This window comes from Salmo trutta, chromosome 32 (genome assembly GCF_901001165.1).
Source record: "Salmo trutta chromosome 32, fSalTru1.1, whole genome shotgun sequence".
Taxonomy (NCBI): domain Eukaryota; kingdom Metazoa; phylum Chordata; class Actinopteri; order Salmoniformes; family Salmonidae; genus Salmo; species Salmo trutta.
Genome location: NC_042988.1, coordinates 3,424,543 through 3,446,164, shown reverse-complemented (window position 1 = coordinate 3,446,164; position 21,622 = coordinate 3,424,543). Strand labels below are relative to the sequence as shown.

General features: G+C 42.6%; 1 protein-coding gene across 1 annotated transcript; it reads left to right on the top strand.

The window, feature by feature from the left end:
* Positions 1 to 757: 757 nt before the first annotated feature.
* LOC115170785 (transmembrane protease serine 9) lies at positions 758 to 21,302 on the top strand. The gene is made up of 10 exons (XM_029727075.1): positions 758 to 864; positions 5,132 to 5,152; positions 5,306 to 5,468; positions 5,791 to 6,062; positions 17,455 to 17,591; positions 17,827 to 18,100; positions 18,233 to 18,410; positions 19,727 to 19,983; positions 20,270 to 20,367; positions 20,491 to 21,302. The coding sequence occupies exons 1-10, from the start codon at positions 807 to 809 to the stop codon at positions 20,845 to 20,847; spliced, it is 1,815 nt and encodes a 604-aa protein (XP_029582935.1). The 5' UTR covers positions 758 to 806; the 3' UTR covers positions 20,848 to 21,302.
* Positions 21,303 to 21,622: the final 320 nt, after the last annotated feature.

Here is a 21,622-nt window from a genome sequence, read left to right as displayed (position 1 = left end):
TGACATGTACAGTACACTTCATATGTATAGAATGGTGGCTGTCTCAAACTCAAATAATACCAACACACGCCTAGTGCTCGGAACAAAAGCTAGTTCTACTGGTAGGGGAATCTTTAAATACATTTGTCAACAAGTAATTTGAGAAGGAAACAAGGATTGTGTGTTTATGTGGTTCAGTCGCAAGATAGACAGGAATGCTGCAGGGCCAGGTGCTTTTTCCTCCTTCAGGTTTCATCACATCACAACCTTTAGGTAAAGTCTTCTGTCAATAGAGTGCTTTGCACAGATGTCACATTTTGCTGCTTTAAAATTAAATCAAAAAAGGGATGACATTAGCTTTTTTTCCTAACACATCTACATAACCGGCTCCACATTTTTAAAGTGAAATAAAAAGTTGAAATGTTGTAAAAACGAAGATAATTGCATATATCTTCACATCCCAGAGTTGTATACTTGGTTGAAGCACCTTTGGCAGAAATTACAGTTGTAAATTATTTTTTACAAATATTCTGCCAACTCTTTGGGCAACATACTTTTGGTCATGTAGTGGACACCTGCTCGTCAAACATGTAATTCTAAAATCATGGGCATTAATATGGAGTTGGTCCCCCTTTGCTGCTATGACAGACACCACTTTTCTGGGAAGGAGGAGAGTGAGAGGAGACAGAACATGTGTTTCCAGGTATATGTATGTCTCAGGTTTCAGTGTGAGAGAGGAAGGTAGATAAAGGGGAGGAGTGAAGGCAGGGTGGAGTATAAAGTATGAACCCTCAACAGGACAGGCTGTAGTGGCAGGCATTGAAACGATGGAAGTCTACAAAGCACTCTGTTTGGTGACTCTACTAGTTGCTCTCTTTTCAAAAGGTAAGAGACGAGATTCCTGTTATTCCACTGCTTTCCTTCTATTGACTGGTGAATGGAGTCAAGGAGTTGTCAGGTTATAGAATGTTCTTGGTGGTGGGCTATATGGGCCGTATTGACTATTTATAGAATACAGGCATAGCCAATAAAGACAATCAAAGCCAATAGGATGTCATGTGCCTTATGACCTGTTAGACTGTTTTGGGCCTTGAGGGAGGTCCTGTGCTTAATTTTAAGGCAGAACGTTCACATTTGTCAAATATTTGTCTAAGACATGAATGTATGTTGTGTGAGCGAGGTATAACGTGTGTCCTTAAAGACATTTATCAGTCTAAAGTGGAGCCTCATGGCAACATAACTTAATTACACTGCAGAAGGGTCAGTGTGTTTTAGGGTTTGTGGACCATTTGAAGATATACATCTAATTTCAAAGCAGTAAGGAAAGTGAAGGGGGTGTTAGCCCAAGTTGTGTCACAGCCGGTCGTGACCGGGAGCTCCCAAGGGCGGCGCACAATTGGCCTAGCGTCATCCGGGCTAGGGGAGGGTATAGGCCAGCTGGGGTTTTTCTTTGAACGTGTTTGCCTCTGACACATTGGTTCCCAAAATTATCTCTATCGAAAAAACAAAATGCTTTTTTTGGTATTAATTTAGAGTTAGGCTTTAAGTTAGCAGTGTGATTAAGGTTAGGTTTGAAATTGTAGAAATAGGCAGGGTTTAGGACTTTGGCTGTGTAAACTAGTGTTAACCAGATATATTGGAGCGGCTGACTTCTGGGTTAGCGAGCAGTGTGGATATGAAGCATCCCGACGAGAAAATGGGGGACAACATAATACAAACTAGGCAGCCAGACGAATCCCCTTCAGGACTATATTTTGCATGAGAATTTGCATCTATGAACAGCCTGAGAGAAATCTAAAGCACTGTCAAGAAGAGACGTCTCTATTCTAAAAAGACCTATTTGTAAATTGAAACATGCACCACATCTGCGGCCTGTGTGACTGTGGTTTGTTCTTACAGTGGGGGAAAAAGTATTTGATCCCCTGCTGATTTTGTATGTTTGCCCACTTACAAAGAAATGATCAGTCTATAATTTTAATGGTAGGTTTATATGAACAGTGAGAGACAGAATAACAACAACAAAAATCCAGAAAAACGCATGTCAAAAATGTTATAAAATGATTTCCATTTTAATGAGGGAAATAAGTATTTGACCCTTCTGCAAAACATGACTTAGTACTTGGTGGCAAAACCCTTGTTGGCAATCAGAGGTCAGACATTTCTTGTAGTTGGCCAACAGGTTTGCACACATCTCAGGAGGGATTTTGTCCCACTCCTCTTTGCAGATCTTCTCCAAGTCATTAAGGTTTCGAGGCTGACGTTTGGCAACTCAAATCTTCAGCTCCCTCCACAGATTTTCTATGGGATTATGGTCCGGAGATTGGCTAGGCCACTCCAGGACCTTAATGTGCTTCTTCTTGAGCTACTCCTTTGTTGCCTTGGCCGTGTGTTTTGGATCATTGTCATGCTGGAATACCCATCCACGACCCATTTTATATACCCTGGCTGAGGGAAGGAGGTTCTCACCCAAGATTTGACGGTACATGGCCCCGTCAAATGATGTGGTGAAGTTGTCCTGTCCCCTTAGCAGAAAAACACCCCCAAAGCATAATGTTTCCACCTCCATGTTTGACGGTGGAGATGGTGTTCTTGGGGTCATAGGCAGCATTCCTCCTCCTCCAAACACGGCGAGTTGAGTTGATGCCAAAGAGCTCCATTTTGGTCTCATCTGACCACAACACTTTCACCCAGTTGTCCTCTGAATCCTTCAGATGTTCATTGGCAAACTTCAGACGGGCATATATATGTATTCTTGAGCAGGGGGACCTTGCGGGCGCTGCAGGATTTCAGTCCTTCACGGCGTAGTGTGTTACCAATTGTTTTCTTGGTGACTATGGTCCCAGCTGCCTTGAGATCATTGACAAGATCCTCCCGTGTAGTTCTGGGCTGATTCCTCACCATTCTCATGATCATTGCAACCCCACGAGGTGAGATCTTGCATGGAGCCCCAGGCCGAGGGATATTGACAGTTCTTTTGTGTTTCTTCCATTTGCGAATAATCGCACCAAATGTTGTCACCTTCTCACCAAGCTGCTTGCCGATGGTCTTGTAGCCCATTCCAGCCTTGTGTAGGTCTACAATCTTGTCCCTGACATCCTTGGAGAGCTCTTTGGTCTTGGCCATGGTGGAGAGTTTGGAATCTGATTGATTGCTTACATTTCTGTGGACATGTGTCTTTTTACAGCTAACAAGCTGCGGTTAGGAGCACTCCCTTTAAGAGTGTGCTCCTAATCTCAGCTCGTTACCTGTATAGAAGACACCTGGGAGCCAGAAATCTTTCTGATTGAGAGGGGGTCAAATACTTATTTCCCTCATTAAAATGCAAATCAATTTATAACATTTTTGACATGCGTTTTTCTGGATATTTTTGTTGTTATTCTGTCTCTCACTGTTCAAATAAACCTACCATTAAAATTATAGACTGATCCTTTCTTTATCAGTGGGCAAACATACAAAATCAGCAGGGGATCAAATACTCCCCCCCCACTGTAGATCTAATACAGCTGTAAATCCAGTATCAATGAGCCTGTAAAATGATTGACACTTGGTACCCCTGTTTGTGCCACTGGACCTGACGTGAAAAAGACGCACCTTAATTAGGCCTATCAGTCTTTCACTGACGTGTGTGTGTGTGTGTGTGTGTGCGTGTGTGTGTGTGATTGCCTTCTGAAGTGTTTGGAGAGTTGCGCAAGACCATTGACTGGCTTTTTAACACTAGTTCAATTAGCATGTAAGGAAATTTTGTGCCTTCCGCTGACAATGACATATTCCATCTTAATGGAAACCTATGTCACCAACGCAATGCTCGTCTGTCCTTGTCTTAAATGCGGAGTACAGGGAAGAAATTGAGGTTCCAAAGTGTACGAATGGGGCGGCAGCGTAGCCTAGAGGTTAGCGCGTTGGACTAGCAACCGGAAGGTTGCAAGTTCGAATCCCCGAGCTTACAAGGTACAAATCTGTTCTGCCCCTGAACAAGGCAGTTAACCCGCTGTCATTGAAAATAAGAATTTGTTCTTAACTGACTGTGTTTGTCGTCACAAAAAACAGTTGGATGGAATAAGATATTTTATGTTCATTATATAATGCGATGAACTTGTAGAGACAAATCAGTTTGTAGATACGTCTGATTTGTTTGTTTACCTCTATGTTGTATACATTCATAAAAAAACATGACCTGATTTTAATTTAGTGGTTGGGGACTGAATGTGAAGCCAGTCAACCTGACAGTCACGCCCATAGAGCACCCAGAGGTAGGGTGCTCATTTAGCTTCACTGGTCTGAAAAGACAGGAGGTGAAAGTGTTATTATGACAGACGTTTAGCAGTGGGCTTAATTTCTCCTGTCCAGTTCTTTTAGATTAGCTCAAATAAAGGAACGTAGGTGAGGAGAGGAAGCCTCTTTAGACCATTGATTTGTCACATACAGAGAAGATTCAAAACAATAGTGGAGGCATGAGAAGGGTGATTGGGTGGACTATCCTTGTAGACAAGTCTTAGAATGCATTATAAAACATTACCAAGTATTCTTTCATGTGAAATCCCCATACAGTCATACAGCAATGATGACTGTTGTGACCACATTGCTTCCTTTGAATGATTGTGCATTTTGTCTTGTTCTTTTTTTTTCTCCAGATGAGACGGTTTTTCTTTAGCTCTCCTCTAAAGATGCAGTATATATTTCCTCATCCTCTTTATCTTATTCATAAGGCTTTGGTCCACAAATTATATTTATCTAGTATTAGTATAACAATATCTTAGTAATTCTGAGAGTAATATATTCTCCTAGGTTTTAATAGGCAATGTGCTAATTAGTGTTAAACACATTCTGGACAATGTGGACAGTAATATTAGGTAACATACCCAGTGATGAAAGACGTTTTGACAGATGGCGTTTGGTTTGACAATCCAGACTCATAATAAGAAAACAGCTGAAATAGTTTGTTCAGAGGAAAAGTCTGTATGGACACTAAATACACACAGTACCGTCAGAAACCACAATAATCATTCACAGCCAGCCAGGCAGACAGACAGCTCCAAGACTGTATGTTTCTACTATAAAACCAATGGGGTGAAAAGAGTTATGAATTACATGTTTGCCCACAGTGTGCCAAAACCAAACTGTTCAACTGTTTTCGGCTTCTCCTGTTTTTCAGTGTCTCACTCTCAGTTGGATGGTAAGTCCCCTCCTTTTTCAATCAAATGTCTGTTATTTTCCTAATTGAATGACTTAACCATGCTCCTATTCACTGACTAACTAGTGAGCTTTAATCTCTTCACTTCCTGTGTGTTATATTTTGTAATCCCTCGCCCATCTGTGTCTTTGTTAGTGTGTGGAATCTCTCCTCTCAACACTAGGATCGTGGGGGGTCAGGATGCTCCTCCAGGGAGTTGGCCATGGCAGGCCAGTCTGCAGAAATCTGGCAGCCATTTTTGTGGGGGATCCCTTATTAACAAAGAGTGGGTGCTGACTGCTGCTCACTGCTTTCCCAGGTGAGGACCCATAAAAACATAGGGCTCAATTTAATCAAATCTGCATTGTAGTATTTCCACAAACTGTCACGTAGTAGTATTAATAATAATAATAATAATAGATTTAGATTTTCATGTGATCACATAAAACCACAATGTTTTTTGGGACAGTAACAATACTTTGTAAATAGACTTTCCTCCCGATCATGTTTTCATAATGAGATGTGGGAAGTAAAGGGAAGCAGTTCGTAAATAATGCTAATATTCAAATATTGCTGAAGTGGGTGCTACAGGCCCTTCAAACATTTAATACAATTCTAACTTGAAACTCTCATTTTCTCAGCACCAGTACATCAAATTTGCTGGTCTACCTGGGTCGTCAGAACCAGCAGGGCTCCAACCCTAATGAAGTGAGCCTTACGGTCACTCAGATCATCTGCCACCCCAACTACATCAGTAGTACCAATGACAACGACATGTGTCTGTTGAAGCTCTCCTCCCCTGTGACTTTTACCAACTACATCCAGCCAGTCTGCCTAGCTGCACAAGGCAGCTCCTTCTATGATGGCACTACTAGCTGGGTCACAGGCTGGGGCACCCTCAGCAGTGGAGGACGTGAGTACACAGATACAGCTTGTTTTAAATACTACTGATAATGGATCAGAATTCTGAGAGGTCTTGTGTATGTTGCGGAAGCCCTTCTTCTTATGGGGTTGAATGTGTCCCTGCCCTCACCACAGACTAGAGCTGGGCGACATGGACAAAAATGTATACCGCGATAACGATAAATGGAACGATAAGTTTAACATTAATGTGTCGTGTCTTTGGCTATGCCGGATTAAGTGATATGACATGCTAACCTATAAAATTCTTTCTCTGTAATTAATATTACCTGATTAAGCTAATCATGTAAATGTAATTAACTAGAAAGTCGGGGCACCACGGAAGAACGTTTATAGAGCTGGTATCTTCCGAATAAACTCTTAAAATGCTTAGTAATATTTTACATCGATAGCAGTCAATATTAACCCTTATCTTATTTTCAGTCTCATAATGAAAGTTGTAAATTCTTGGCTATCTTCACGAACCCTGGCTAACAAGTTGAATCAGCAATACAAAATTGGGTTTAATCATTTATTTACTAAATACCTAAACTAATCACACAGAATTACAAATACACAGAATACAAATGATGTCATACAGAAAACGTCCCGGTGGACGGAACAGATATGACGGCTGGTTACACAAAGGAAAGGGGGTTGGGCTTGAATGAAAGAGCGGGAAGACTTAGGAACCACAAACAGCAGCTATGCTATCGTAAATACATTATCTTATGCATTCTAAATTACCGCCCATTTGGAAAAGGAAAATGCAATAAATATTTACTCTGAGCTGCGCTTCGGTAGATTGGTCGTAGATGTTGGCCGGGTTGGCCAACAGATCTTCCTGTCCTCGGAAGAATGTCTCTGGTGGTAAATTGGATACGTGGTGGTATCTTCGTCTGTTTGTTAGACTGGATCCGTCATCCGTCCTTTCCTAGCCCACGTCTACAGCGGCCGCTGCTAACTCAACGGCTAGGAAGTATCACTTCTGTAGTGAATAAGCTCAAAGTTCATACCATTCGCCACCAAAGCTCACGCCGAGGTTGGCTTAGTTCTGTACTTGACGTGTGTCCTTCTAACGTAGAGGCTGCAGACCTCACGTACTGGAACATCCTGGTTATCTTTTCGTCAAAGGCTTATATAGTGGAGAGGGGGAAGGATGTGTTTCATCGTTTATAACCCCTCCTCTTCACAGGGGTGGGCCACTGATCAAGCAGGGCACTTTCCTTATGAAAACCCAAATCTCTCATTTGGAAGCTAAAATTACATCTAATCTCCTAACAAACAATTTCAATATCAAACATTTCAATTGCATAACAATTCCATGTGACTCTGATAACTAGAGGGTGTATACTTTCCCAGATACAGTTTATGTCGTCCTGTCATCAGTCATAATGTCTCAGATGACAACCGAACTGACATCCATACTCATTACGTTTCAAAGCATATTTCCAACTGGTTTTATTATCAAAATATGGTTCCTTTCCCCCTTTGTTTGATGTTCCCAGACTCTCTATATTTAACAGGACAGCAGTCCTTCAGGACAGCAGTCCTTCAGTAGGGTCAGAAAGAGAGGGGAAGGGAGAAAGGTATTTATGGGGGGGTCATAAACCTTACCCACAGGCCAACGTCATGACAGTCCCCCCATGTTGGGTTCAATCTTGCGATTAACCTGCATGTTGTAAACCAACATAAAAATGAACGTGGGTTATCCTGGTTGTGGATCATCGTTGTGGTCCCCATCTGGCGGTCGACCCGGGTAGGGTGTCTGCAAATGAAGATGTCCGTTCCATGGCTCGGCAGCGGATGTCCGGATTGGGATCGCCGTTCCGGACCCGTCGTCTAGACTGGAATATCTGGGCAGTAACTTAGGCAGATGTTAACAACACACACACACTCATGAAATATATCATTACATTTCCTCCCAAATGAGCGGCGTTGTGGAACTAACTGATGGTTGTATGGGGGAGTTGTTTATGGCTCTATCACTTTCTATGTGCCGAAGAAAATGAAACAAAATGAATGAAAGCATAAACAAAACAAAATAGTTATGCCACCTTAATCATCTCATTGGACTGTATTCTATCTACGTCCATGGTCTTGGCAAAATGACCCTATCATGGCATTGTCTAATGTCATATCTAGGGCTTTCCTAATTTGCGGGGTGTTGCTTAGGGTACTATCCTAAGTTGACAACTATATGATAAGTCTACAGCTGTAAGGCACTAGTTTTGGGCAGTCTACAGGGATGACCTATGGACTTCTGGTTAGAAAACTGGTGAGTGCTGTAGAGTCAAAGGCCTAGAAGTAAATGTTCAACTTTACTAAGGCTGGTATTTTGCTTGGACCCTTAAGTGATCCTAGCATAAATCCTAATTGGATGTTCCGTTGTGCATGTGCGTTTATGCTTACACAATTGCCCATGTCAAGGGAAGAAAACCAAGTATCCTGGCAGATTACAACTTGTTCAGAATGAGTCTGACGTAGTCAGGTAATATTCAGGTCAATGCCTGTAGGTCAGTCAGAATTGGTGTCAAGGGAGTCTGTAGTAGTTTTCTACAAGTCAAGGTGTCTTCCACTATTGTAGTGGCGGTAGGTATGAAGTCTATTTCATAGCTATGTTATCCACGGAGGAGCTAACCTCACGACGGAAGTACTCTAAGTATTAGACCAGTCGTACGTGGTGTGATCATGGTTCATGACTTCTAATAACCTTTCTCCTGAACGGAGGGTTCTATTTATTAGTGGCATGTGTTAACCATTGGAAGAGTGCAATGGAGATTCCCTTCCCCGTGTTGCACTCTGAGTGACTCCTATGTCGCTATTATCAATAGAAATTTAACTTGTGAGGTTACTAATCCTCTTACTGAGTGTTGCTGGACTGACTGTGGTATTGGTACTGGTATTCAAGGGGTCCAGTTGTCCAACCGATTTATTCTGAAATATTATCTACCGGAACACATGATTGGAGCATATTACTAGTTGTATTGTAGTTGAACCTACACATGGCAAGGAATGATTATTGTTGCCATTTGTTTTGGAGGTGGACAAGTCCACTGGACTTCCTTTACAACCAGTGTGGTACACCTCTGTACTATCTTAGATGTGTTCTAAGATAATCCCCGTCTAGGGGCCTGTCTGCTCCTCACTGTTCTCATAGGGGAGTTTACAACTAGATTTGATTTATGCTCTGGCGGCCTCGTACGGTGTTGTCCGAAGTCTCGACCCCCCCACCGGCCTCGATGAGGCTCATCCTGGGTCTGGGCTACTATTCCCCCCCTTTGTGTCTCGAACCCCCCCACCAGCGGGTGGTGTTGGTGTCCGAGGCGCAAACGAAAAGGTCGGACCCTATGTACGAGTTGTCAGTGGCCGCGTTATTATGAGAATGGTTGTAACCTTTCAACCAAATCTCCTGGTGTTTGTGCTTCAACACCCTCAGTGGCTGTCGAGGTCTGTCAGTCACCACCGCGTCCACGTGTGGCAACCTCTTCAGTACCTGCAAACTGAGACGAGGATATCGGTCTGTGATATCGCAAAGTGTTTCACCAGTGGGAGTCATCGGGTCAGTTGCTGGACTGACGCCATTAGTGTCATTGTAAGGGGTGACAGTCCCCAACAAAGCAGAAGGTGTATCATCGGAAGCAGAGTATACTCTGCGCATCGATGTTTTTCTTGCTGAGACGGCCGCAGTGCTTGCGGAAGTGTCCGAAGGGCAAGAGAAGTTCATCTCAACTACCGTATTGCACGACTGCAAGGGGAAGGGAAGTTGATCATTCACAGAGACAGCTGGCTCGAAATCATGAAAAGAATGGTTAACCTCTTATGGCTAGGGGGCAGTATTTTCACGGCTGGATAAAAAACGTACCCAATTTAATCTGATTATTAGTCCTGCCCAGAAACTAGAATATGCATATAATTATTAGCTTTGGAGAGAAAACACTCCAAAGTTTCTGAAACTGTTTGAATGGTGTCTGTGAGTATAACAGAACTCCTATGGCAGGCAAAAACCTGAGATGCTTCTGTTCAGGAAGTACCCTGTCTGAACATTTCTTGCCCTTCTTTATTATCTCTATCGTTTACAAAGGATCTCTGCTCTTACGTGACACTTCGCACGTCAACAATGGAGTCTCATAGCCCGGGAAAAACAGGAATGACGTAATTCAAAGCCCTGGCTGAAACAAAGGAGAGTGAAAGCTGAGTGGTCACTCAATGGACTAAGCCTTAGGCGCGTGACCCGCCCCGCCCCCGGCTTTCGGTTTTTTCCTCAGTTTACAGACAGGCAGATTCCCGGTCGGAATATTATCGCTTCTCTACGAGATAAATTGCATAAAAATTGGTTTTAAACAGCGGTTGACATGCTTCGAAGTACGGTAATGGAATATTTAGACATTTTTTGTCATATTTTGCGTCATGCTCGTGGCCGAGATTTAGCGTTGGGATAGTGTCTAGAACGCACGGACAAAACGTCTTGATGGAACATAACGATGGATTATTTGGGACCAAACCTACATTTGTTATTGAAGTAGAAGTCCTGGCAGTGTATTCTGACGAAGAACAAGCAAGGTAAGAACATTTTTCTTATAGGAAATGTGATTTTGGTGAAGGCTAAACTTGCAGGGTGTCTAAATAGCTAGCCCTGTAATGCCGGGCTATGTACTTAGATTATTGCAAAATGTGCTTCATCCGAAAAGCTATTTTAAAATCGGACATATCGAGTGCATAGAGGAGTTCTGTATCTATAATTCTTAAAATAATTGTTATGCTTTTTGTGAACGTTTATCGTGAGTAATTTAGTAAAATCACCGGAAGTGTTCGGTGGGAATGCTAGTTCTGAACGTCACATGCTAATGTAAAAAGCTGGTTTTTGATATAAATATGAACTTGATTGAACAGACATGCATGTATTGTATAACATAATGTCCTAGGTGTGTCATCTGATGAAGATCATAAAAGGTTAGTGCTGCATTTAGCTATGGTTTGGGTTTATGTGACATGATATGCTAGCTTGAAAAATGGCTGTGTGATTATTTCTGGCTGGGTACTCTGCTGACATAATCTAATGTTTTGCTTTCGCTGTAAAGCCTTTTTGAAATCGGACAGTTTGGTTAGATAAAGGAGAGTCTTGTCTTTAAATAGCTGTAAAATAGTCATATGTTTGAAAAGTGTAGGTTTTCGGATTTAGAGGAGTTTGAATTTCGCGCCCCGCCCATCATTGGATATTGGAGCAGACATTCCGCTAGCGGAACGTGTAGATGTAAGAGGTTAATCAGATTGGCTGACGGAATGTGTCGAGATATCGTAATATCTCCTTGGATCGGATTCTGCACCAAGAGGTTTCTAAACTTCTTTTTCCCAAGGGGTGCTTTCGACAGATACCTCTCGTGAATGACTGCGTTGCAGCTAGCGTTAGGGGAAGACAGTGTGGTCAGTGGAGAAGGCACTGTGGCCTGTGACCATACCTGGTTGGTTTTCCAATCCATCAATGGGAGTAATCGATCCATCAAGTCTGCTCCGAGTAGCAGGGGTACAGTTTCGAGGCTGGTAACATACACAGGGTGAACGAGCGATACGTCCTTGAACAGTAGTTTCAGCATGACTCTCAATGTGAGAGGCGAGGTAGTCTGAGTGACCCCTCGAAGTGTAGTTTCGCATCGCTCCACTTTTAACCTCTATGGGACCGGCGGGACGAATTCGTCCCACCTACGTAACAGCCAGTTGAATCCTGTGGCGTGATTTTTAAAACGTTTGAAATGCTATTACTTCAATTTCTCAAACATATGACTATTTTACAGCTATTTAAAGACAATACTCTCGTTAATCTAACCACACTGTCCGATTTCAAAAAGGCTTTACAACGAAAGCAAAACATTAGATGATGTCAGCAGTGTACCCAGCCAGAAATAATCAGACACCCATTTTTCAAGCTAGCATATAATGTCACAAAAACCCACACCACAGCTAAATGCAGCACTAACCTTTGATGATCTTCATCAGATGACACAACTAGGACATTATGTTATACAATACATGCATGTCTGTTCAAACAAGTTCATATTTATATCAAAAACCAGCTTTTTACATTAGCATGTGACGTTCAGAAAAAGCATACCCCCCGCAAACTTCCGGGGAATTTACTAACAATTTACTAAATTACTCACGATAAACGTTCACAAAAAGCATAACAATTATTTTAAGAATTATAGATACATTACTCCTCTATGCACTTGATATGTCCGATTTTAAAATAGCTTTTTGGATGAAGAACATTTTGCAATATTCTAAGTACATAGCCCAGCCATCACGGGCTAGCTATTTAGACACCCACCCAGTTTAGCCTTCACCAAAATCACATTTCCTATAAGAAAAATGGTCTTACCTTTCCTGTTCTTCGTCAGAATGCACTCCCAGGACTTCTACTTCAATAACAAATGTAAGTTTGGTCCCAAATAATCCATTGTTATGTTCCATCAGCGACGTTTTGTTCGTGCGTTCTAGACACTATCAGAATGGTAAATCACGGTCGTGCACATGGCGCAGAATGTGACAAAAAAATTCTAAATATTCCATTACCGTACTTCGAAGCATGTCAACCGCTGTTTAAAATCAATTTTTATGCCATTATTCTCGTAAAAAAGCGATAATATTCCGACCGGGAATCTGCAATTAGCTAAACAGCCGAAGGAAAATACTGCACGGGGTCGAATCGGGCACGCGCCTAATTCCATTGTCCTCTGATGGGCCACTTGGAAAAGGGGATTCTGTGTTTCAGCCTGAGGCTGCCTCGTCATCATTCAGGTTTTTCCCGGGTTCTGAGAGCCTATTGGAGCCCTAGGAATTGTCACGTTACAGCTAAGATCCTGACTCTTCAATAAACAGAAGCAAGAACAACAACACCTTGTCAGACAGGGTACTTCCTGCATGAAACCTTCTCAGGTTTTTGCCTGCCATAGGAGTTCTGTTATACTCACAGACACCATTCAAACAGTTTTAGAAACTTTAGGGTGTTTTCTATCCAAACCTGAACAATAATATGCATATTCTAGCTTCTGAGTTGGTGTAGGAGGCAGTTAAAAATGGGCACATATTTTTTCCAAAATTCTCAATACTGCCCCCTAGCCCGTAGAGGTTAACCAACGTTTAGTTGGCTTCAAAGCCCTTTTGAGAACATCAAACAATGTTTGAGAGATGAGTGATATTGTCGCACCCGAATCAATTAGCGCATGACAAGTTAAGCAGTCCTCCAGGTATGGCCGTTTAGATTCGTGGTTAATGGACATATTCCCCACAAAGTGGAGTGGTCGTTCGCAACGACGTGATGTGTCATTTCTGTTCAAGGTGGAAGCAGATTGACTTTTCCAATTTTGAGTGGGCTTGGCTTTAACGAAGCGTTTGACCTTTTTCTTCGCAACTTTTGTATCAGAGTCTACAGACAAAGCCCGGGGGCTTGTTTCTTGATCAAGCGGGCCCTGGATAGGGTCTTGAATGAGAGCGGGAGAAATTTGAACTTTAACGTCCTTGCTATGGGTGTTAATTTCTGCGGACCTGGTGTCCGGTAATTCCCCGTCTAGTCCTTGTGACTTATCTTTTACCCTTTTCTCAAATTGTTCTCGCTTTAGTTCTTCACGTAGTGGAACTTCTGAAGAACATTGGTCTACGTTTTGATCGTCCTTCAACCCTTTGTTACCCTTGTGCTCTGACACTTTGTGTGGGTTAGGTGCAGGAACGTAGCGAACAGGTCGATTGTAACGGTAGTCGTTTTGAAGGCGACGTACTTTACAGTTATTTCGACCGCGGCAGTTATTGGAATCATGGTTTCGTGGTAGAAACTGTTGTTGTGCGTCATCTCTCGACGCTCCAATACCTCATAATGCACCCTCTAACTGGAGTGAGTGCTCCTGGTCAAACTTCAAAACCGAGTGGTCAGGGCTCTTAGTGTTGCGAGCTTTTGATGCCTCAAAAGCTGTGCTTGCAAGCTCTCTGAGTTGTAAGATAGGCAAGCCAACGTGGGCTGCAGGGCCCAAGTAGGTAATGAAGGTGGGATACATGTTCGACAGAAACATTTGTTTGAATGGTAACAGCTCTTCCATTCCTGTTTCAGTGAGTAGGCCAAAGTAAGCTGAACGAAGCCTATGATAGAAAGCTTGTGGGTGTTCGTTCCGAGCTTGTTTGACCGTGTTAGCCAGTGAGCTATTGTGTTTGCGAGTCGCAGAACCACTGAATTCTAATTTCAAAGCTGTGGCAAGTTTAGCGTAGTCATTTAGCACGTGTTGCTGTTGTAGACGAATGAACCTTGTCACGTGTCTATTCGACGTTCGCTTCAACAGGTAAACCCTGTCAGAACCCGTAGCGTTCGGGTAGCCACCCAACGCGTCCTCTATGTCAGCTAGGAACGTCTCAGTATCGTTTGGCTGACCTGGAACGGGGTCAAAGGTGGGGAAATTCTTGACGAGTTTGTCAAGGTATTCTCATAATGAAAGTTGTAAATTCTTGGCTATCTTCACGAACCCTGGCTAACAAGTTGAATCAGCAATACAAAATTGGGTTTAATTATTTATTTACTAAATACCTAAACTAATCACACAGAATTACAAATACACAGAATACAAATGATGTCATACAGAAAACGTCCCGGTGGACGGAACAGATATGACGGCTGGTTACACAAAGGAAAGGGGGTTGGGCTTGAATGAAAGAGCGGGAAGACTTAGGAACCACAAACAGCAGCTATGCTATCGTAAATACATTATCTTATGCATTCTAAATTACCGCCCATTTGGAAAAGGAAAATGCAATAAATATTTACTCTGAGCTGCGCTTCGGTAGATTGGTCGTAGATGTTGGCCGGGTTGGCCAACAGATCTTCCTGTCCTCGGAAGAATGTCTCTGGTGGTAAATTGGATACGTGGTGGTATCTTCGTCTGTTTGTTAGACTGGATCCGTCGTCCGTCCTTTCCTAGCCCACGTCTACAGCGGCCGCTGCTAACTCAACGGCTAGGAAGTATCACTTCTGTAGTGAATAAGCTCAAAGTTCATACCATTCGCCACCAAAGCTCACGCCGAGGTTGGCTTAGTTCTGTACTTGACGTGTGTCCTTCTAACGTAGAGGCTGCAGACCTCACGTACTGGAACATCCTGGTTATCTTTTCGTCAAAGGCTTATATAGTGGAGAGGGGGAAGGATGTGTTTCATCATTTATAACCCCTCCTCTTCACAGGGGTGGGCCACTGATCAAGCAGGTGTCGTGACGTTGTATTAGTTAATGTGACGACTGCTGCTCATCGAATGATTAACGGTTTATAATTGCGTGATTAAATGAATTAAGCAATGAATCAAGCAATTATTAACTCATTAACCTGGGGCACCATGGGAACATTGTTTTGATTGAGTTTCTATTTCCCAAATTAACTCAAAGGATATCAGAATATCGATTACAACAGTCGCTAAATTAATCAATTTCCTCTACAGTCTCATAATCTGAACGTCGTACAATCCGGGAATCTGCACGGACCCGGGCTTTACCACTGAATTTACCACACCAATCTTAGTTGATTATTTATTTACTAGCAAGCTAAAATGATGATAAAAATACACATACACAAAACACAGTCTAGCTATTGATTAGGACTTAGTATAACGGGCCAACACACTATGGCGCTTGTTACCCAAAATGGGGATTTTAAAGAGAGAGAAATAAAGGAAGTACACGAGAGAAATATACATTTGGGTTCATTTGTCAGCCATGCTTATTTAACTAGCCTCGCCCCGAACTGCCGCTCTTATGGGTCAGAATATAATGATGTAATTACGTGTTGGAGGTCTCAGGTGGGAAGCTCCGCGTAGGTCGTTTAGGCTTCTAAATGACGCACTTCTCCGGCGCAACTCTCTGGTTGTCCTCACGATGTCAGTGTCCTTCTTGGCTAAATGGTCTGATCCCTCGCCCTTGATCTGAAAGGGGTCTTCTGAGGACAGACAGCTCTGTAGCTCAGAGCTCACAGCTTCAGCCCGAACGGGGTCGATACCACGATTCAATGGAGAGTGGAGGCTGGGTGGTTCGGCTTGAATTCACCCACTTAGACACAGCTACTCGTCCGTAGCTTGTGTAGAAAAATATTTCTTTGTCTTCAACCTTGTGTTTCGTTTTGGGGTTCGTCGACTTTGTTAGACCTTAGCTGCAGCTTGGGGTCAATAGTCCCCTATGTTAATTCTTCACTCTCCTGTCTTATACCCTCGGGTCAGAAGTGGGTGTAACCGCCTTTAGGGCAATTCTCTGGGCGGACCAAGTAAAGGGGGCAAGGCTTAGATTTGGCTAAAAATCCGATTTTAGACACTAACTTCACATTTCATCTTTACCAAAACATTCTGTTTGATTTGGATATTTTCCAAACAGCGTACAATGTATAAACATCAGGCATATACTGGGAAAACTCTTAAAGGTACAATGTTTTCATAATAACGTCATCTCTTAACCTTTAAAAACGATACAAAAGTTACATACATTTTAATATTCCACCTCTCGTCATAACCACCATTGTGGCTGATGGAAACCATTGTTCCAAAGTCCCTTTATTGCATGTTTAATGTTCTGAGGCCAGTTCTCCATTGTTAGGACAAAGGAATTTCTCTGTGGCCTAAGTTTTATTATGGGCGTGAGGTGTCATAAAACCCCCACATCTTCAGACCCCTAGATCTCTCCTCCTCTGTTGGGGGTTTGGGAGATAATCTGTAGGGTGGTGGTCTCCTGTACCCTGACCTGATCAGGACAGTCATGACACAGGGCACTTTCCTTATGAAAACCCAAATCTCTCATTTGGAAGCTAAAATTACATTTAATCTCCTAACAAACAATTTCAATATCAAACATTTAAATTGCATAACAATTCCATGTGACTCTGATAACTAGAGGGTGTATACTTTCCCAGATACAGTTTATGTCGTCCTGTCATCAGTCATAATGTCTCAGATGACAACCGAACTGACATCCATACTCATTACGTTCCAAAGCATATTTCCAACTGGTTTTATTACCAAAATATGGTTCCTTTCACCCTTTGTTTGATGTTCCCAGACTCTCTATATTTAACAGGACAGCAGTCCTTCAGGACAGCAGTCCTTCAGTAGGGTCAGAAAGAGAGGGGAAGGGAGAAAGGTATTTATGGGGGGGTCATAAACCTTACCCACAGGCCAACGTCATGACAAATGCGTCCCAGTTTTTTTGATTAGCCTTTAAACTACTACTAGTTTTATTGTTAATGGGACAATTGATAGCTACAACAATCACCCATATTAGCAAACTTATTTCATTTCAAACTTCACATTGTCTAGTATGAGCTACTTATCGTAGTGAAGAATATCAGCAATGCCTGTGATAAGTGGATGGTGTCTACATTTTCGGTTTATCATCCCAGCTCTACCACAGATCCTACAGGAGGTGGATGTGCCAATAGTGGGAAACAGGCAGTGTAACTGTGATTATGGAGTTGGCTCCATCACTGACAACATGATCTGTGCTGGTCTATCAGCAGGAGGAAAGGATTCCTGTCAGGTAAAATCTCTTGGGTGTCCTTTTTGTTTATTACAGTGTCAGTCAATTACACATTGGGCCGATTCTCCGAAAACAGGTTATACCTAATCCTAGACTAAAAATAATTGTCAAGATATTCCCCAATGAAAATAATTATTTGTCTGAGACTAGGCTTCATCGAGGAAACTGACCCACCATATTTCATAATCCTGTGAAAATTCAATCCCAGTGACACTGTAAATCTGTCTATGAATAGGGGGACTCAGGAGGTCCGCTTGTGAGCAAACAGGGTACTCGCTGGATCCAGTCTGGCGTTGTGAGTTTTGGCAACGGCTGTGCAATGGCAAATTTCCCTGGTGTGTACTCCAGAGTTTCCCAGTACCAGACCTGGATCAACAGCCAGATTACCAGTGCCCAACCAGGCTTCATCACCTTCTCATCCAATGGGACTGACTCTGACCTTAGTGTCACCTGCACTGCTCTGCCATCAGTCAGAATCACCACCATCCCCCCTACTACCACACCCGCACGTACGTACCTATAGTCTAACTTGTGCATATGGCTAAACATTGATGTGAATCTCTACCTCTGTCATAAATCTGACTACTGGATTACTCCCTTTTATTTGTCTCTCAAACTTGTATCTGTCTCTCCCTCTGCAGCTGTGGTGTGTGGCAGCGCTAGCGCCTCTTTGAACTCCCGTATTGGTGGGGGAAGCTCGTTGGCGACAGCAGGCTTGTGGCCCTGGATAGCCAGCATACAGAAAAACGGAGCACACGTTTGCGGGGGCACGTTAGTGGCGGTGGACTCTGTCATGAGCGACGCTAGCTGCTTCTCCAGGTAAGTTAACTCTACCTGTATTTCAAAGGGGAGAGCAAGTACTTAAGTGCCGGATTAAAATGTCAGTCATGACATATTCTAAGGAAATCTAGTCATACAACCTACATTTAGATTTTTGAAGGTGCCATTACATTAACATTTAGTCACGCTGTCACGCGTGTCGTAATGTAGAGACCAAGGCGCAGCGGGTTGCGTGCTCATAATTATATTTATTATAGCGAACAAGGAAAAACGATAAACAAAGAATGACAGCTAACAGATTTGCAGGCTAAACTAACAGCAGTGCAAATACAACTACCACAATCAACCAGGTGAAAACAAGCTCCCTATATATATGACTCTCAATCAGGAACAACGATGTACAGCTGTTCCTGATCGAGAGCCACACAGTCCAAAGAAATATACAAACTAGAAAACCTAGAATACCAAAACAAGAACATACACCAAAACGCCGGAACACATAAATAAAACACCCCTCTACATACACATAACCCCCGAACCACATAAAACAAAGACCCCTGCCACATCCTGACCAAACTCCAATAACAAATAACCCGTATTACTGGTCAGGACGTGACAGACGCTTTCCTTTTAAACCCTCATGCAAAAGGTTAACCAAGGTTAATTAGTCTGATGTAGGAAATCTGTACAGTCCTTGTGCTAGTGAAAATCCTTTTAGGGACATGGGAACAACACTTTACATGTTGGGTTTATATTTTTGTTCAGTATACATAACCCATACATGTCACATTCATAAGCAGTACATATGAATTGAATTAATACTTATGTTAACAACTACAAGTAAGAAAATATCAACTTGCTACAATCATAATTGCATTCAAAATGATGACAACATTCATACTAAAGAATGCACTATGCACTATGCCGAAATCGCGCCACCATTTGTCTAACTTCAGTTTGTGATAAAACAAGCAGTCATTGTGTAGAGAATCATTGTATATTCTAAACCACTGTGAAATATATTTTCCATAACCAAAAATATTGTATATTCAGCTGTTTGAAGCTGGTGTAAAAGATGCAAAAACTTCAGAACGGGAAGCATAGAAATAGCATACATACAACGTATCTACCACTTCTTAGACTTGCTTCGACGGGAATGAAATTTCTATGCGAATTTGGTCGGGGTCGCCCAAAAAGTAATATATTATATGACGGGTGTCTACCTAGGGAATAACACATTCTTCATAACCCCTACATATCACATTTATAGGCAGTACATAAGCATTTCATAAGACAGCAATCAGAATGTAGAGTTTAGTGTTCCTCACTAAACACAACTCATTCCATCTCTGCAGCCAGCCCAACGCCTCTCAATGGACCGTGATCCTGGGTCGTCTGAAGCAAAACGGCTCTAACCCTAACGAGGTAACCCTGAATGTCATCAACATCACCATGAGCAACTTGACAGGCAACAACGTGGCCATCCTCCGACTGGCCAGCCAACCCAAGTTGTCTAACTACATCCAGCCTATCTGTTTGGACCAGGGAACCAGCAACTTCAGCACAGGGACTAAGTGCTGGGTGGCTGGCTGGGGCACTGGCCAGGGTGGGGGTGAGTGGATGGACAACTGTCTTTGTGTGTTTGTTAGAAATGTGCCTGTTCAGTAACAAGCTCTATAGATCTGAAAGAATTGGAAAAGCAATGGAAGTACTGTAGGTCCACCTTTCCTTTGATAGGATAGGTGGGATTTTCAACATATTGCTTACACCCTATCCAGGCCTCTCAGATGTACACACATGCCTAGGGTAGGGGCTGGCTAGGGATTGTTTCCGGAAAGATACGACCTTAGGAGTGTGGGTGTGTATTGGTATGTAATAAACTCTCTCTTTGTCCTCAGCTGAGCAAGTCCTGCAGGAGTTCCAGACCTCTGTGGTGGAATGCGTGAATGTTTCATCTTCGGACAACATTTGCACCGGACCTGTGACACTATTGCAGGTATGGCACAGTTGATCTATAAATATGTCTTACTATTTTGCACATAACAGTATGACCATAACAGTAACCACATAACAGTATGACCATATTAACCCATGTTTTTCTCTGCTTCTCTCCCCATAGGGTGATGTGGGTGGTCCTCTGATGTGTAAGCAGGGCAACTCATGGTTTCAGACTGCTGTGTTGACTGTCGGCAGCAGCAACGCCACTAGCGGCAACACCACCAGCACTAACAGCACTAGCAAAGCACGATTGAGCCGGAGTCTTCGCGCCTCCCCCAACCAAGTCTTCACCAAAACCTCCCACTTTAAGGACTTCCTGACTTCCACATTGGGAACCTTACTATTCCCCGCCACAACCATTACTCCCACGACCCCTTCAGCTGGTGGCAGCAATGGAGCTTCCCCGGCCCACTCCTCCTTCTCTCTCTTTCTTGTCCTCTTCTCCCTCTCCTCTGTCCTCCTGTTGGGCTGGGATTGACGCTAAGCAACTCCATGGCAACCAACCATTGACAAGCACTTTCTGTAACTTCCAACATATCAAAAGTCTAGTTTTCTAGCAATTAATCAATTTCTGTCAGTGACTGGCAGTGTGTCAAAGCCAGGATTGCAACGTTGAATTCAGGGAGCCTTCATCTCCAGTCACTTGAATGATGAATGTTTACAATTTCCCCTTTGTTTTTCTTTACTATGTCAAATCCAATCAGTAATATATATTTTTGCTATCACTTTTTTTGTATCAGTAACATTTTCTGGACAATATTTGTTGACTCAAACAGCACTGTTTAAGTTGCAATATGCAACATTTTCTGTTCAAAGCTGTCTGGGCATGTGTAACAGTGTTACATTAATATCCAGATGAATATGACTGTAGTAGCACACTTGACTTTCTCCAAAGATTATAGTAGTCTATTCTACAGTATCTGTGAGCCAAAATGACAAGTAGCCAACATGCACTGAACTATAAGATAGTCATACTGCACTTTACTGGACATGTGCCATGGATTATTATATACTTAACAAATCACAATGTTATGATGATGGTTTTAACAAAACCGTTAACTAAATAGCTCTAATACTTAGTTCTAAATTAACTGAAGACTTTATAGCCTTCAGATTATCCCTTGAAAGGCACATTGTGTCACGCCCTGACCTGAGAGAGACGGTTTATTTCTCGATTTTGTTAGGTCAGGGTGTGGGGTGGGCAGTCTGTGTTATATTTCTATGTTGTCTTTTTCTTTGATTGGCTGAGTATG

Excerpts from the sequence above, each read along its gene's own strand:
- LOC115170785 (XM_029727075.1), top strand. The coding sequence starts at position 807 with ATGGAAGTCTACAAAGCACTCTGTTTGGTGACTCTACTAGTTGCTCTC. Across the intron at positions 5,153-5,305 it reads GTCTCACTCTCAGTTGGATG|TGTGTGGAATCTCTCCTCTC; the intron begins GTAAGTCCCCTC and ends TGTCTTTGTTAG. Across the intron at positions 19,984-20,269 it reads GGGCACTGGCCAGGGTGGGG|CTGAGCAAGTCCTGCAGGAG; the intron begins GTGAGTGGATGG and ends CTTTGTCCTCAG.